At 39.5% G+C, this 18,906-nt stretch overlaps 2 protein-coding genes across 2 annotated transcripts; both read right to left on the bottom strand.

The window, feature by feature from the left end:
* Positions 1-707: 707 nt before the first annotated feature.
* Positions 708-9,131, bottom strand: zbtb17 (zinc finger and BTB domain containing 17). The gene is made up of 15 exons (XM_076166294.1): positions 8,975-9,131; positions 7,688-7,923; positions 7,289-7,468; positions 6,772-7,065; positions 6,057-6,143; positions 5,686-5,960; positions 4,721-4,863; positions 4,334-4,634; positions 4,121-4,208; positions 3,404-3,520; positions 3,156-3,276; positions 2,723-2,853; positions 2,219-2,482; positions 2,017-2,106; positions 708-1,741 (listed from the first exon to the last, which is right to left on the bottom strand). Exons 2-15 carry the CDS (start codon positions 7,893-7,895, stop codon positions 1,353-1,355), a joined length of 2,688 nt encoding a protein of 895 aa, XP_076022409.1. The 5' UTR covers positions 7,896-7,923; positions 8,975-9,131; the 3' UTR covers positions 708-1,352.
* Positions 9,132-10,959: 1,828 nt separating this feature from the next.
* Positions 10,960-14,715, bottom strand: hspb7 (heat shock protein family, member 7 (cardiovascular)). Its single transcript, XM_076166810.1, has 3 exons — positions 14,363-14,715; positions 12,503-12,627; positions 10,960-11,512 (listed from the first exon to the last, which is right to left on the bottom strand). The coding sequence occupies exons 1-3, from the start codon at positions 14,532-14,534 to the stop codon at positions 11,333-11,335; spliced, it is 477 nt and encodes a 158-aa protein (XP_076022925.1). The 5' UTR covers positions 14,535-14,715; the 3' UTR covers positions 10,960-11,332.
* Between the last annotated feature and the right edge of the window lie 4,191 nt (positions 14,716-18,906).

Consider the following 18,906-nt stretch of genomic DNA (forward strand, 5'->3'; position numbering starts at 1 on the left):
AAGGCCGAGTCTAGGAAGCACTGAAGCTACAAAGCAGAAAAGATGCCAAACCAGTCTCACTTTATTGGGTTAATGACGGATGATGAATGACGGATGTGTAATGTCGTGTACATGTTCAGCGAATGTTGACACTGTCAGAGAGATGTTACTGAACTCCATGGTGATTTTAAGACTAAAATACACACGATAGTCACATATTTCTCTATTTAGGACTGATTTTGAGGAAAACATAGATATAAATAAACATGTTTTATGCTAGGTTGACAATTTTTTTCTCAATTCCCTTTCCAGACCATTTGAGATTATTCATCATTTCTTTCCAACCCAGTTCCTCTTTGATGACCACTTATGGCAACCAGTGAAAGAAGTTTTTTCGAAATACAACAAAGCAACACATGATTGTCCATATTGTGTGATGATTATTTATTGATGAAACAATGATTTTCACTGGGTTGCAGCAATGTTTCCTGGATGTAATAGAGCATTTTGCTGTTATGAACAGTCAGAGAGAATATTCCTATAAACACACTAATGACAGGGCGCTGATGTAAAGATTCCCCTGATGAGATGAGGAGGTGAGTAACACAAATAAAAGTCATGGGTGTCAGAGTGAAAATGAAAATTGTTAACCAGTATCACCACAACAACTGTTTTATACATAATTTTTTAGCTATTCACAGAGGATTTAAGACTTTTTAGAGGACATGATAAATAGCAAAATATGTATACATGCACAGCATTTATGATGTTTGCCCAGACATGAGCACATTACACCTCACTTCTGGAAAAAGGAAGAGGCGATGTATAGACACTTCCACTTTAAAGTCTAGCCATCACGGTCTGCAACCGCATCAATCTAAAAATATCTGTGCTCACCATGAAAATACCTCAAGAAAGTACAATATATCTATATAACTTTTTAGGGAAGATGTACAGCTGTCACAAATTAATGGAAAAATAATACTGATTATTTTAGGTATAACTTGTGTAAATAATTTATAAAGGTTTTCATATAAATTATATTTTCAAGACAATGTCTACTCCAGAATTTCAGACCAAAAAATAAATAACCTATCTAAACAGGTAACCATCTTTAAAGGGAAATGTACGAATCCAACAATCAATTATTTGCTGGGGATAGGATTGGAGGAAACACCATTTGATAGATGTTCTGTGTTATATAAATGTATCCAGTTATACTTTTTCCTTTACTTTTTTCTTTAACAACATGGCTTGTAAAAGTCTTGAGGCTGTTTTAGTTCACTTTATTTTAGCCAGTTTCTATATATATATCTCTGTAACAAATATTTCTATGCCAGACTTTCACCCCTCTATATCTCCTCTCCTTTTTCCTAATCTGCCTCTGCTGTAGTTTCATCCTTTTCATCTGCCTGGAGCTCAGGTGGGATTTCAACTTTCCCACCTCCCTCTTCCTCTTCCTCCATCACTCCATCCTGCTTTTGTGTCTTCCCCACCTCCTCTCCTTCTGCTTCACCCTCTCCCTCCTTGGCTTGGAAGATCAGCTCCCCTTCCTGGATGACCTGTTCAGCAGTGGGTTGCCATGTTGAAGAGGCGTCCCCCTCGGCGGTGGTGGCTGCAGTGTACTGGTAGAAGTCAGAATCTGCCTGGAACATGACCAAGGCCTGGGCGGTGTGGATACGCACGTGCTGAGCCAGTGAGCTGGCATCCAAAAACTTATCACCACATGAATCACAGGCATATAATATCTGGGTGTTGGGGTCTAGAAGAGAGAGAGGCAGAAAAAGCAGACAACTCTGATGGTTTGTGTCGTAATGATCACAGTGAAAAATTAGTAACATTATTACATAAAAAGTAATCATAGAGTATGTTTGGCACATACTGTCTTTAAACATATTGATTTTTATTCAAATGACCTGCACTGCGGCTATGGTCTTGTACATGAGTGATAGTGAATAGCCCACAAAATCAAAGAATTGTGATAAAGCAAAATTGGCAGTGATTTGTGGTTACTCTAATATAAACCCTCAGTCTCACCTGCTTCTTGCACTTTTTCCACAGCCTTGGTGATTTCAGCTTTCAAAGCCTCAGTCTCATCTGCAGACACTGAAGTTGCTACTGGAACAACTGTAAACACAAAGATTACACTTTGTTAAATGAACATTCATCGTTTTCTGATTCATTTCAATCCCATGCTTCTTCTACTGCCAGTGCAGGAATGTGCAGGAACTCATCTGACCTGTCAGCTGAGCTACAGCACTGGCAGCCAACGCCTCTGTTGCCAGGGTAACGATGTCCTCTGTGGTTACGGTAACTATATTGATCTCGCTGTCAGATGTGCACGTCCCAGCGTACTCATCAGCCCCATCATCTTCGGTGTCCTCGGTTGCCATTAGCTGCTTCATGCCAGCCTTGCCCTGGTGGACCGTCTTGACATGGGAGCGAAGATTGTCTACTCGGTTGAATCCTCGACCACATTTATCACAGAGGAAAGGTTTCTCACCTGGGACGACAGGACACAGAGTCTTTTAGCACCTTTAGCTTAATACACTAGAAAATGCTTGTAATTAGGACAGTTAATGCAGCCTAAAACACATCTTAGACCACTAATCACATCTTGTCTGCCTCTCTGGCTCTTTGTTGACTGAACTCTGTTGCTTCAGAATCTGCTTTCCTTATCAATCTACATTCTCACTACATTACCCTGAAACAGCACGAGATTTGAGACTAACTTGGTACTTACCAGTGTGGATGATTATGTGCTTGGACAGGTCTCCCACATTGACAAAAGCTTTGTTGCACATCTGACACTTGTGTGGACGGACATTGTCATGATGGCGAATGTGATTGGCCAGTTGACTGGACTGCACAAACCTGTAACCAATACGAGAAAAACGTTTCATTGCATTCAATTTAGATGGGAGTTGAGCAACCTTTATTCACAAAGACTAAAGACAGGCTTTTACATTTGGTCTAAATCACACATTTTGTCAAAATGTATTATGTGATATGTACATTGAGGACCACTTGTCCACTCGATAACAGTGTTATCCTGTCTTTATATATTTCCCAGCCTTCTTGTTCTGTAACTTCAACTCGTATCCTCTTGGTATAAATATGTAAAATGATCTTCGTGTTGAATCATTGATTTATCTGCTCTCTAATGCCAAGCTGACCTTTTGCCGCAGCGATCACAGACGTATGGCTTCTCTCCAGTGTGCTGGCGGACGTGAGCGATGAGTGAGCTGGCCTGGGTGAAGGCCTTGCCGCAGATAAGGCAGACACAAGGCTTCTCTCCTGCAACACATGAGTCACAGTCTCTGTATAGTGGATAGCATGTGGGTTGGGTTGGTGCAAAAACTAAGAATAATGCTGGTTCCAAATTCATTCAAGTATATTTCTCTACATGTCTCCCTGTGGCTACCTGTATGGATGCGCTCATGCCGCTGAAGAGCTCCTGGATCAGCGAATGCTCTCTGACAGTGTACACAGATGTATGGTTTCTCTCCACTGTGGACGCGCAGGTGTCTCTTTAGATTTCCTGGAAAACAGATGATACAAAAATGACAAGTCCAGCCTATTTCCTTTCAAAATGGAGACTGAGTGGTCAAAAAGATGGAACAGATCAAACAGTGCTTGAAATCTGGTTAGCCTGATTACTTTTCATAACATTACACAGATTTTAATAGTTAACTTTATCTTTAGTAAGTATTTCTTTAAGCGTGCTAGCAGACTCAGTTGTGATTTCATATTGACATCATTGCAAATTCTGGGCAAGAATTTGCAATGATGGAGATGTCAATAATATAATAACAGAAATACTGTGAATGACAGTACTAGTTTTCTACAGGCACACAATGACACACAAGTGAGATATACAAGTGCACGGTAAATAGTATATTCAATTTGTGTCTGACTTAATAAGTGGAGTACAAGGAGGTGAGTGTGAAACATTTGTGCTGTCACAGTGAATAAACACTCAATGGTCCCATTCAGTGGGTCCTCTAAAATATAATATCGCCGGATGCCAACAGGATATGTCTTTGATGAATAGAATGTCTTCTTTCTTACTATTCAGATAATTGTTTTGAAAAAGAAAATGCATTGTAAGTTAACAACAACTGTATTACTGTCTGCTCACCTGATGTGGTAAACTGTTTGCCACACTCTTTGCACTTGAGCGGCCCATCTGCCATGTGGATTTTTAAGTGAGCCTTCAGATTGCCCATCTAAACAAAGCACAGAGAAAACAGGGTAAGACGATTACACAATCCAGTAAAATACTGAGCAATATTTGACTTGACAATTTTGTACTGTAGAAGCACTGCAGTTCTATAAAAAAGCCCAAGCTGACCTGGTTGAAGCGTTTGTCGCAGTGTGGACACTTGTTGCCTTTCTCCGTGTCGTGAATCTCCAGGTGCCTCATCTTGGCAGTGGGGTCAGAGAAGGACTTCTCACAGTAGTTGCAGTGGTATGGCTTCTCGCCGCTGTGTACAAGCAGGTGGCGCTTCAGGTTGCCAGATGTGGTGAAGAGCTTACCACACACCTCGCAGCTGTAGCGTGCTTCACCCGTGTGCCGTTTCCTGTGCAGATTTAGCAGGCTGACCTGGCGGTAGCTCTTCCCACAAGTCGAGCAGCAGAATGGCTTCAGGGGGCTATAAGGCCAGAGGAGACTCATTTAGGATGACAGACACGTGACAGAGCTCATATTTGATGTGACATATGATTCTTTCCAACAAACCTGTGTGTTTTCTCGTGGGCTTTACATGCAGCAGGGTCAGAGAAAGCTTTGTTGCAATCCCGGCAGGTGAACGGCTTCTCTCCAGTGTGAATACGGATGTGTCTCTTGAAATTACCGGTGTGGGTGAATTTCTTTCCACAGTCCTGGAAAGAATTGTATTTTATTATTATTATGAGTCATCTGAGCAGACTTGAAAATGAACTATGAACATTCATAATTAATTAATTACTGGCTTATATCTTTTGAATTGTTGTTTTCTTTCTTTTCTTGCATGTGGCAACCATAGTATAAACTGCTATTCATTTATTGTCAAGTCACCTCGTCTTCGTCATCTGCAATATGTCTCTCTCAGGACAATATGTCTCTCTTGGCACACTGCTATAAGGACACATACTCCAATTACTTTTAACAGTCAAGTGCAAGTTGTTTTAGATATTTGACATTTTTATTAATGTCTATACACAGCATGTACTCTTTTTGCATAAAATAATGTTAATTGTCCTCCTATTTAGCTCTACCTAGAACATTGTGCTATGTCAACAGCTCATCTCAAAAGTAACAGAGACAGACAAAAGTTGATCAGATATTGAGGCAGATGTGAATTGGGATACATTATTTCTGCCTATTTCCTAGACACCGTCTCTTCCACAAAAACTAAGATACCAATGGGAGAGTTCAAGCATGTGTGTGTCCTATGATGAACAATCAACAGGTGCAATTTAGCCCAGCTACTCATTGATCTGGCTCTGGTGGATTAAATATTAAATATATGTCATGGGGTGTTACATTTATCACGTGCCAGGGACGCCTGCCAATAGGGGCTTACTCTATATGTGATCTATTACCAGAACTGTAGTGTAGGGACTGTTTTGATATTTATTACCATCAACCATTAATTGATAGCAAAGACAGACTTGTTTGCCTGTACACACACACGTACACACACACACACACACACTTCTCACCTTACATTTGTGCGTCACAGAGCTGTATGGCTTGGATTCTGATCGGTTGCTCATTGACGCTGTGAGACTTTGCCTCTCACCACTCTCACTACTCAATTCGTCTCCATCCATCTCCATATGCTGACAGACCTCACCATCTTCTTCCTCATCCATATCTTCCTCATCCTCTTCCTTCATGGCCTCCTGCTCATCCTCAATTGTAGTCATTTCTGTTGGGTCTACTTTGTTTTTCTCCGATTTAGTCTTTAAGGTGTCTTCATCTTCTGAGTCACTGTCTATAAATAGAACAGTATGAAACACTTGTCAGTTTAATTTATTGAAGCTTTCGTCATTATTTTAGGGTGATGCTGCAATCAACACATCATACTCACTAGCTGGGAAGTTTCTCTGAGGTTTTCTGACTCTTCTCCCCCGAGAACTCATGTAGGATGAGCTACCAGAAGATTTATGCACCGATTCTGCAAAAAAAAATTAATAAAAATGAAAACACAAGCACTGCATCTTTCATGTTACCCCTGCAATGGAGTTAATGCACTGTCTTTGGAATCATGAATGGTGCTTGATTTGCCAGATTTTAATGAGCTACTAAAATATGTTCAAACAAAATTCATTGTTGTTAAAAAATAACTTTGATCCTTTCATCCATTCTTTATAACTATTTATCTTAGATTACATAACTTTACATTACGAGCATTTGGCAGACGCTTTATCCAAAGCGACTTACATTACCACCCTTCGCAGAGGGGGGAGCAATTGTGGGTTCGGTGCCTTGCTCAGGGGCACCTCGGCAACAAGGTCCAGGTAAGAGAGGTTGAAGAAGTGCAATTTTAGAGGGAAAACCAAAAAAACTGAACAATCATAATTTTGCCCTCAAGTTGTTGTCCTTTGATCCACATGTACTGTATATACATATATGAGACGGAATGATTCAATCACTGCTGTAACAGTAGAAAGAGGCGGATGAACATTTGTTACAGCCACTGCACTGAAACTCAGAGCCTTCCTGTGAGACCCTGAACAGTTTACAGATTTCAGGCATAGTGCCAAAAGCAAAGATAAGACATCTTTTTAGAAATATATACTTACTGGGTGCCGAGTGGTCATCCTGAATTTCAGGAACATCTTGTGCAGCACTATCTCCCTCCTTTTTAGACTTCTTCTGAGCAGAGTTTTTTGAGGCTCTTCCTCGGCCTGAGGGCGTTCTAGCAGTTTCAGGAACCATCTGTTCTGCTTCTGCAGAAGTATCTTCCTTTGAATGTTCCTCATTAGCCAGCTCCATTTTATCCTCCATGGATGTACTTGGAGGCCTGTCTTGTTCATATGATGCTACTTGACTCAGCTCACTCTCTAGCCTCTGCTCTTCTACGTGTGGTTTGTCTTCTGGTGAGATGAAAAAAATTGGAAAGGGGTGTCTTTATTTGTGCAGAATATGGAGTTATGAGTTACAGTCTTAGTAAATACCCTGCTCAACTGAAAACATGAATTGACAAAGACATTTGCAACTTAGACGATCATTTGTGTCGCGCTTAGTAAATCCAGCAAAATGCGGTTATTTACACACTAAATAAGAGTCAAATTTCATGTAATGCGTGACTTTTCTTACCAATGGTGAATTCTTGAGTTATGAGGGTGGGTGCAGGGTTTTCCAAAGCCTGGTGATCAGAGCAAGCATTTACAATATCTTGCATCTTTAGGAAGTTAGCAACAGCCAGCACATCTTCAACATTCTGAGAACTTAAACTCAGCTTGGCAGTGTACATAAATTCCAGGACCTGGCCCAAACCTGCAATGATAAACAGCAATACACGACGTTGATTAGAAACAACTGAGTGGAACCCAAGAAGGCAGAATGAATGAAATACTGTGTATAAGTGGTATGAGGTGTGCATGTCCACAATATTTATGCATGAACATATCTAGGTCAGATATTACGCTCTGTGTGGTGCAAGGGGATTTAAAAACACAGTTAAGAGGAGCGCACGCATCTCAGATGCAAACACACCTGCTGCATTGCTAATGTCCAGGTGCACCACATCATTCTGGTCGAGGAAGAGCGTGCGGAAGTAAGCACTGCAGGCCGCCAGCACTGCTTTGTGGGCTTTGAAGTCCACCCCGTCCACCACAAAGGTGCAGTCACAAAGCAGGCCCAATTTACGCTGGTGGTTTAGCTCTTCCAGAACCTTCCCACTGTGGCAGGGGAACTCCATCATCCTGGTGGCTTCGGGGTGGTAGCACCACCTGTGAACCATTAACAAGCAGGAAAGCACATAGAGGGCATAAGGAAATGCTCAGGTCAATACCTCAGTAAGGTATAATTGGGTTGCAGAGCATTTACAGGACCTCATACATTTTTACAAGACCGAATCTGCTTCATGTTGAAATTTTCCGTTCACTTTTTCATTCCGAGTCATGCAGAACATGACGACAACAAGTATGAAGAAAACTTCATAGCACATTAAACATCTGTTTTAAATCTACTTTTTGATTTAAGTCAGTACAATGCTCCTTTGTTCCCCCTCAGTATTTGTACTGATCCTATCTGGCCCACCCACCAGTATGTTTACCTTTTGACCACAGCAAAGGAAATACACTTTGAATAATTCATTAACCATCTTCTATAAGGAAATGTATTTTTAAAATAAACTTCATAAACCAATATGAAATGCATCAAGCTCATACAAACCAACATATTAACATGGCATAGTAGTAAATAAGTAAATGGAGTAAATAGGCAATGTAGTGACAGTTTATTTAAAAAAAATCTCATATTTACAGATAAAACTTTCCTGTCTTCCCTCTTTAACAGTGAGACTTTCCGCGTGGTTGAGAGAATGTTTACGCGTCATCATAAGGAAACAGGGAGGGAGCAGCTAATTTTGTGCTATACAACTGAATATTATCGGTTTTATACCCATTCAGGGACGTGTTGGAAACTTCAGCGATATCGCCATTTAGCTTCAGTTAGGGTGCTGATGTCTTAGAATGAAACTCGACTAAACATTGAACATTCACACAAAAACACATTTGTATTTATTGATTTGGTTCTTATGAACACAGAACTTTTTATACAGCGTGGGTTGACGGTGCAATGGATCGATTGCAATTCCTCCATCCTTGTAGCTTTGTTATCAGGGATTAATTTAGCGTGCCTGGCCAGTAAGTCTAGTGTAGCGAACAAGATGGCGGACCGTTGACTTGAGCTTGTCTTTCTGCTTTGTTGTTTTCGCAGCCAGTGTCTATTTCTGCTGTGTGAAAGCGCCATTTTAATTCTGAATAATAGCTGAATTACCTCTTTGTTGTCGCGGTTTCTCTTCGGGTTCAAACTGCGGGAGCGGGCGATGTTATGATGCGTTTGTCCTAGTGGGGAAAACAAACCCAATCGAGCTTTTCGGTGATCGATCCTTCCCCGCTGTCCAACGCCATCTTCCTCTCGCTGATCGATTGATAGGGGCCGGCCGGATGTGCAGCCTGCTTGCGCACGCGCAGCGGGAACCTGATGGCGGTGCCACGAGCTGTCGCAGTATTGTCTTGTCACCGCCTGATGGCGCACTTTGATCACCTATGGGAGACCTGGAAAGGCCACCTCAACCCTCCTGTTCTTAGGAGATTAAAATTTCTAAAATAAATGTAATAATAAACAAATTCATCCATATTATAATAACAGTCAAACCAAAATCGTTTATTGTTAAGTGCTACTGGACATCACTTACTGATGTCTAATAATCTGTGATATTGCCTGACATACAGTATATCTCATATCTAATAAAGTACAATACTGAATTATTTTTGAGCTGCATTTCCTGTATGAAAGGTGTTCTATGTAAATAAATATTACAGGAAACTGACTTCTGTGATATAAGCGTTACTTGTTGCTACTTAAAAGAACCGTTGTTACCAGAGAAAAAGGTTTTAAAAATGAATCACCTTGTAGACCTTTTTGTGAATTCAGCTTGTGTGGCTCAGGGTTTCAGACCTGTATTTCAGCAACAACACGAGGTAACCCGTGTGATGTCACAGGGGTTTCCCTGATTTTCTCATCATACTTTCTAATGTTCTTACATGCTTCAACAAGGCTTGTCATGGCTAAAAAGGTGTGAATTTGAACATTTACCTTGAAAAATATAGTTGTGTATTTTCAGCAGAAATTATTGTTCTGTGTTCATTGCCAGCTCATTTCAATAGCCACAGTATGTTGCTTTCTTTTGTAGAAATGACACATGTTTTGGACTATTTGAACTAATATTGTTATTAGTTACAAAATTATTATTTATATATCTGAATTTCATTGGACAGAATTAAGCATTTTTTGGAGACATTCTTGTTTATGTTTGTGTTTTTTGGTTTAGAGATTTTCTTCTTAATCTCTCTTCAGTAGTACTGTTATTCTGTTACCCATTTTTGCCTTCTTTACTATTTGAATTACATTCTTTCTTTTTTTTACTATCTGTTATTTGAAGCAAACATTTTACATGACATTGCGCATACAATTATAGGGTATTTTGGAGATCATTTTTTTATACAGATAGGAGGGAAAAGCTCTGAAGGAGAAAGAGAGATAGAGAGAAAGACGCAAGATTGTATTATTTTTGCTATTGTTGTTGTTAAACTTTATACGTAGACCCTGAGGTAGAAAAGGCAATATGAGGTACAAGTAGATTGAAATTGAAACAGCCGGAAACCATGTCCCCTTGAGGTTGGGAGAACATGGCAGTAGTGTGGGCGCAGGATGGCATCAGTGATTTGGAATTACATTCTTGAATAACAACCACTACCAACATATATTGGCTTTATTAAACTGATTTAAGAAGTTAAGTCTAGCTGCTGAGTATTGAATGATAACTAAAGCCAAAAATGAGACTCTATATATCATTGTCCATGCATTATAATACAACAAATCACATTTTAAATCACACACTTTCCCTTGTCACCGTTTTGTGAATGCAGAATAATCACTGAATAAAACTAAAATGATTAGTATAGTCTAGGCATGAAAATACAATTAAACTCAAACAGAGAGCATATACCTCCACCAAGGCAGAGTTGTCCTTCAATTAAAACCCTTTCTCTCAATAATGAATTTTAACAGGTTATTGATGTAGTATAGTAATTGTTACAGCACCATTTTAAGGTTGATGGACTTTTATTTGTGTGCAGATGCATTGAGTGTATGTGTCCACCAAGTCACCAGATTACAGTAAACTGTTTGGTATCATAAAATACAGCAGTGAGTCAAACTATGCAACACAAGGACACAGTTCTCATTCAAAAAGCTGTTTATTCTCAAAGCAGAAAGATTTTATTCATACAAATAATATACAATAAATTATTATCATTACTGAGCATTCATACATGGGGCATAAATCTTCAGGACTGCAGTAGATGTTAGTGGACGCATGTAATATAGTGACCTAGTCAATTCTTTTCTCTCTGTGTATGTGTATCATGCTACAGTTCATATAATATGCATGCATTGGCCTTGTGATTCTATGTGGAAGAGCTGTAAAACACCAGAAATAGTTGAATAACTGTTGCGTGCACAGTGTTGATGGTCAGAGTGCCATTGGTGGAGACAGGGAGTAGAGGAAATAACATAAGAGACACAAGAAATGTCGGGATGAGGGTTATGCTTAGATAGTTGAGTCCTTCTCTAGATTTTGATCTCCGTGCGGAAGGTTTGTATGTGCTCGTGTTTGGCTGGTTGTCGGCGTGCCCGGACTGTCAGGGTCCCCTCTGCACCCAACAATGATGTCACTGAGGTGGGGTCAACATCATCAGGTAGTTGACACTTGTGTGTGAACGTGTTCATCACTGTACCATCCTGGGCCAGCTGTCGAAGAGATTATATAAGATATGTGTCATTCAAGTATTTTCAAATATAGATTCATCACATATACTGTATATATTTACTCTATATACATTCTTACTTCCCTCTTACTTGCTTCTTACTTACATCATCTATATACATAATAAATATTGGATATAATATAGATGGTCATGTGCTTTTACGACACAGACTTGCATAAAATACATGTCTTAAATAGTGTAATTTATAAAAGCACACTTCATAACGTGTAGATATGTTGTAACTAATGCCTTTATGTTAAAAAACTTATAAAGCTTTTTGAATCAGTAATAACTTTTGTGTTGCCAGGTTGTGAAAAATGCCTTGGGCTGGTTTATGACTCAGTCGTGTATCTGACTTTGTGTTTTTAGGTCTGTAACCGATTACAGGCAGAGACATCCATTACAAAACATTCATTAAGGATTAAAGAACCTTTAAAACCTGAGTGTTTTGAGGGTTTAATGAAAACCAATGCCTGAAATTGAAATGTTAAATGATAAAAATGTTTTGCTGGCATTGCTTTAATCTGTTACAGGTGTTGTTTGTGTGCAGGTTGTATGAAGGAGACCCTCCAATGCTCACTTCTATCAGTACAAACCCCAAAGGTGATGGTTCAATATTCATCTCAGCAAAAATGAACACCACTATTTCCAAGTTTTAACCTCTTTTTAAATATTACCTCATTAGAAAGCAGGGGACCAACACTGAGTTTCTGGCCTGCTGGTCCCAATATGGAAAGACATTTGTTTGCGCAAAGAGAAGAAAATAAAGCCTGCAACCAATAGCCATTTATATAAATCATAAAAGGGTTAATTTCTCATTTATTAAATCAATGAATATTATTTTCTAGGCCCCCAAGGAGTCTTTAAATGGTGCTGCAACTTCCTCCAGGACCCCCTACTAAACTCCTTCAGAACCCTCAACTCCTCCTGTTATATAGTGTTTTAATGTAACCATTAGAAAAGGGCTGCACACCTTTTCAGCACGAACTTCAATCTGGTTGTTGGACGTGGTGACGATGACATCTTCTGGGGAGAAATCTCGTACATCAACCGTGAATTCATATACATCCCCCAGAGTCTTGATGTTTCCAGCTGTACCTAAAACCACAACAACATGAGAAATACTGTAAGACCAGAGGAAAAACTCCAGGTTGATGTTAGTGATGAATGAAGATGAGCTTGCCTCTTCCTGGTTTGATCTTTGTGGGCTGGGTCTGGCAGCAAAGGTCACTTCTCCCATATATATTCTAAATCTCAATGTTACAGCGCTAAAAGTGCATCAAATCTCCCTTAGAAGAGATCAATGTCTTATTGTTCTTGTTTCATTATGGCATACATGTTAAAATCCATAATGATTTACAGAGTACACTAATTTATTGGGACATTTACATTTTACATTAAATTATTTTAAAGGTCCTTTCTTATGGTCAATATTAGCAATGTAGTATAGTTCCATGTGGTCCCTAATACAGTCTGTGAAGTTTGTTGACAGAGAAATCCACAGGCTGCTCTCATCCCTTCACTCTGACATTTGTCTGATCGACCTGTTTGCAGGGTAGGATGACATCATCTCTGATTGGTTTTCTTTTGGGAAGGGAGGACATAGCAGTGGGGTGAGTTATATACATCTTGTGAGTGTGAGTCGTAATGGCGGCCCTGGACATGTTTCAGCCACAGTCTGAGCCGGAGGGAGACATGATGCTACGAGCAGGATGTGTCCACAAGCTCAGTTTGTAGTTTGAAAGTGAGGTTTTATTTCTGTCTTGTGTCCAAAACAGAGCTGTTAGCCATGATAGCTAAGACAATGTAACGTTGCTATTTCCATCATGAGCGTGAGTTAGCTCGGTTAGCTATCGTGAAATCAACTTAATAATGAAACAGTTAATACTCTGAAAAGTGCACTGTGAACGCTGTGTCATTGACTGTATTGATATTTTGGAAATTGTTTATGGACACTAGACACGACACAGTAGGAAAAACTACCAAAAGTCTTTTCTTTCCAGAGGTCAAGTGCATGTTACAGCAGATTCTATTATTAGAAATTCCTGTTGGCTTAAGTAGTGTTGTTTTCCTGGAGCAAAAACCTTTAGTATATACAGTAGCTATGATTGCATCACTACGTATAAATGTTTGAGAGGAATTTCGATTTCTACTGATTTGTGACTTTCTTTACATGAAAACCTCAACTTCAGCCTCAGCTACTGAAATGACCTCTGTGGGTCATGACAGGGCATGAGAGGGTTCAGCAGAAGAACATTTGAGTCACTGAATGCAGTCTCATGTTTTGCCTGGCCAGTGAGCTCAGAACTACCAGATAACTCATGAGCTCAGACATATGCCATGCCATGCCACATGTGGAGTGTGTGTGCATGTGTTTGTGTGTAATGTGGGCTCTTACTTAGCATACCCATGTGAGCTATACTGCGTAACGTCAGAGGGAGTGTGTGTGTGTATGTGTGTACACACCCGTCACTGAGCAACCAGCTGGTCATTCCTTACACAATCGTCATCCCAGTCGTACTCAGTGTGTGAAGTCACCTTGTTGGCATTGAGCTCAATCCCACATTCACACACAGCCAGTCAGTGCAGAATTCCTCCCAGCTCCGTAGAGCTAAGTAGATACTTATATTAATACAATTCTGTGTTGTAATCCTTGAGAAGACAGCCACAGCTTTGTCCAAACAGTCCAGTCTCCTTTTTCCTTACTCTAAATAGTCCACTTTGTCATTTCATACAGGTTTTATCCACAACACTTTATGAGGAAAAGCAGAGACATCCATCGAGCTCACTGCCAAAGCTCATTTTCATCAACACAAACTGAAATCAAACTTACTGGAAAAGCCCAAGGCATCGCTCCCAGGCCTCATGAAGGAGCCAAAGTCCTCCACAAACAGTCCCCGGCTCTTCTCCATGTGTGGGTTACTAGAGGACGAAGACGATGTTGATGATGAGGTCTGGTGGAAAGTACGCTCCGATCTATAGGCAGAAGAGTTTTTTGCACTCATGGATGGCTGAGACTGATCAGTAGCAAGGTGATAAGTCGGAGGAGGAGAGTAAGAGGAGGGAAGAGGGAGGAAGAGAGGGAGGCGGAGAGTCTGGCAGTTTCCTGTGGAAAAATGGATACAACTATTTGCCAACCTCTTCCACTGAAGTGAGGTGAAATCACGTATCCCTGTGTTTGTCCTCTGCACCACTGATTGTCTTCTGTGTCTCTGCTGCCACCACCTCGCTCCTCTTATATATTGTCCCTTATGTGGCTGGGAGGTGTGCACAGCTCATTGTGTTTGGGAAAAGCTAATAGAAGTCTATATTTACCACAAGACACATACAGCGGGGGAGAGAAGAGTCTGTGGTTGGAAAAAGTATGAGCAATGAAGGGCTTCTGGTGTGTGTGTGTGGGGATTAAGAGAGGTAGAGAAAGAGCAGCGTGGTAAGAGGGGCAACAGTTGCCATTCCAGACACACCATCCCTAAAATAGCCTTCCTCTCCTCTCTGTAATTCCCTCTGTGTTCCATTGATTCTTCTTACTTCTTAACATTCACTGCTGGTTTTGAGATTTAACGAAACAGTATCCAACGTTTTCACAACTGCGAGATTCAGTATTGTAATGGAGTATTTCATTAGAGAGAAGTGAGAACTCTTCAGATGAATTTATTCTTTGTCTAAGTCAAACCTCAGAAGTCACAACAGTTCAGTGGAAAATCCAGTTTTCCGCACTTGGGTTTGATAAAGAGAGGAGAGTGAAATCAAAATGGACAGAGGAGCATTGCCTCTTATCTCAGAGAATAAGTTAAGCGCCCAACAGAGATGGAAAGAATGTGCTTTAAAACAAAGCTGTCAGCGGGAGCGGGGACTTAGTCGTGACATTGCTTTGTAGCTATTTATATCACAGGCCATCATGATTGGAAAACACTAACTGGCCTCATGGAGTGGGTGTCACTGCTGGTGGGTGTAAGTACTCCATTGAAATTCTGTATTTATCTATACATATATAATGACTAGAAAACTGACTAGTCTGTCCAGATTGTCTTGTAATTACAGTGGTACAGTTGGCCCGCATGTAAACATATAAGACACACATGATCCATTACAGAGAAGTCATTTATTGATGTTTCCTTAACTGACATCATACCCTCCATCCTATATACACTACAAACATCATTACAATCATCTGAATACAAGTCACTCCTACAAGTTCTAAAGGTTACACAGCATTATAAATGTGTTTTCAGTCTTATCAGTATAGACCTCTGTGCTCCCTGCTGATTATCTAAATCCAGCCCAGCAACTCACCACCTCCCTGCCTGGGAGCACACAGATGCTCTTCCCTCCCTAGTAACAGCAGCCAGATTGCTGGTTAATACTGTATTCAGGATTATATTAGCCAGTGTTGACCAATGTGTCTTTAAAGTTTGCAGTATTTTTTAGCATATGAGGATATGTTTAGGATATATGGACCAAGTAAATCTGAAATGACGGTTGTTAAACAATAATATTGCAGTTTAGTGATTTCTTCCTGAGCAAGTTATGGCAGTGTTTAAATGTTTTATCATATATAGCTAATGGATTTTCCAGACTGCTAGTATGGATGATCCTGGGAGTAGGCGAGTCGTCCAAGGGTGTGATGAGATGACAAGAGCTGGACAGACATCAGTTAAACAGAGATGAGAGGGTGTCAGAAGGGTGATGGTGATAGGAGAGAGACACTGAGATGAATAAATGAAGGTGGTCGAGGGTTGGCTGGTTTTGTGTAAAAGACTATTAAACCAGAAATAACAGAATAGTCAACAAAGACAGGAAATGGTTTATACATCAGTAGTGGGCAGAATAGTATCAGCACTTGGCCCAGTAAAGTCTATGAATGGACACAAATATGTTGAACATATTCACGTCAATCACGTCATAACTTGGTGTATATTTAAAGTGTGTAAATGGTAACATGCTGCTTGTCATTCAGACTGACTTCACACTTCTCTAATAAACATTGCCAGTAAAATGTATTTGAGAACAAGTGTTTACTGGACAACAGTAAATGACAGCTGTAATAGCTGCTACTCACATACTGAGATGAACTGAATTAAACAGGGTGTTGTGAGTGGTGGAACCTTTCAACCTTTATACAAATATTTCAAATAAACAGCAAGTAGTGAGAAAAATGTATAAAGAGGACTCTTCCTGAAATCCCAATAAAGGGATAGAATAATACTACGACTAATAATAATACTAATACTAATACTAATATTAATACTAATACTACTACTACTACTACTACTACTAATTATTATTATTATAATTATTATTATTCCAATTATAATTATAATAATGAGATGAAGAGAGGGAGTTAGAAGTTTTATGGTAGGTTCAAGAACAGTTACAATGGTAAAGAAACACGTTTTGTTATTGTAATATAAATTCATCACATTAATTGATTTGACTTGGAATGAGCAAAGATATGACTTTGTATGGTCTGCATTAAAATGTGTTATCTGTTTTGGATCTCCTATCCAGCGGAATGTAAACCTTGTCACTAATAACTTTGAGTAACCTCTGTATACGTTTGTGTGTGTCTCTGTGTGGGTGTACATTCCCCATGCACGCACGCACGCACGCACGCACGCACGCACGCACGCACGCACGCACTGCTACAGCTGCTGTGTATTACATAATGAAGCAGACAGTGTGACAAATCCCACAGAGACACAATGAGTGATGTTGGAAGGTCAACAACAAACTTATTTTCATAAGTATAATGATTCTTACTGCTGAGTATGCAAATGTGTAAGACACTCATGAATAATTCACAGCTGAGGGCTTTACAAACTGTCTCTACTGACCTTTGTATTAAAATCATCCGTAATGTAAAATGGTTTGGCATCAAATTGGGTATATTCATATCATTTAACCACAAGTTCTCATACAATTCCATTCCAAATATGTAATTCACAATTTAATTTTGGAATGCAACTAAAATAAATTGTCCTCAATGTCAACCTACAAACTACGAGCAAAAGTTTTAGAACAATTAATTAAAACTGTCATGTTCAATTCTTGAATTGATGTCATGTTGCTGCTTTGCTCTGAAATACAATATTAACACATAAAGGTCTTAAAAGTACAAGCTGAATCACACTGATCTGACCATCCAACTACAGCAATACAGTAATACAGTAAAGTTTCTGAATAAACCGTTTCCAGCTGTGTGTTCAGGGTAGATTCATATCTTTGCACTTGATTGATTTCAGCAATGGTTTGCTTGCAGTGAAACTTTTCAGGTCCTCTGCATAGAATTATAATTATTAACATGATTAACGTGACCTGCAACTCCTTTGTGGGCTGTTTCCATGGAAACAAGTTTTAACATCGAGAAATCTCTCAGGCGTGAGTGTGACATTGACACAATAACAGAAATGCTAATTGAAAGCCCAAAGGGGATAACTGTGTGTGGCATAAAAAACACAAACATTAACAAATTGTGTGTGTGTGAGCGTGCGTGGATGTGTGTGTGTGTGTGTGTGACTATACCTGTTCATTCACAAAGTGCCAGAGCTTCAGAGCTTCATGTTGAAGGTTTCCTGCCAAGGGGAAGGTCGCAGCAATGTCAATGTATGAATTATATATGATGTGACTCAATATTCTCAAATATAATTTATCATCATGTTTATAAAACTGAATCAAGCCTTTAAAGGGGCCGAAGCAGAATCTCACCCTTTGCAACCACTCATCAAAATAACCTCTTACTCTTCCCTGCATACAAACTGTGAACAACAGAGAATACCAACTGTGTAAAAATGTACAATAATATAAACAACCCCTAATGATTACAGTCATAAACATTCATTGAAATTAAAAAAAATCCAGTAATCAGTAATAGTTTTTTACTCAAAACAATTAACTGATATCAGCTTAACAATGTGCTATCATATAGAAGATAAACTATAAAACTCTTAATGTCGGTAATTTTATTTATTTATTCATTGATTTTATTTAATTTAACACATTCCACTTTACTTAGCTAGCTGTATACAGTTGCATCCTCTCCTTTTGTCTGAGTGCATATAATACATTTCATTCAATTTTCCTAACTATAGCCATTTTTCTGGGAAATATAGGAAATCATTTACTGGAAAATATTGTATGGAAAAGATATATTGCTCTAAAGTGGCTACAGCAAAGCACAAATCACACAAAATAACTCATCAAATGTTTTAAGGGAGATTTGGAAACAGACAGAATGGAGTCCAGACAGACTGTGACACAGTGGAGCAGCAGTAAATGTGCTCTCTGTATCCTGTCATCATCTCAGTGGGTCGCGCTTTTTTGCTGAGATCAAAGCTGTTTTCAGATGTGTTTTCACGGTGGTCAAAGGTGAACAGTATT

The sequence above is a fragment of the Genypterus blacodes genome, unplaced genomic scaffold (genome assembly GCF_046128005.1).
Source record: "Genypterus blacodes isolate CSIRO-AG114 ecotype Tasmania unplaced genomic scaffold, CSIRO-AGI_Gbla_v1 ptg000156l_1, whole genome shotgun sequence".
Taxonomy (NCBI): Eukaryota; Metazoa; Chordata; class Actinopteri; order Ophidiiformes; family Ophidiidae; genus Genypterus; species Genypterus blacodes.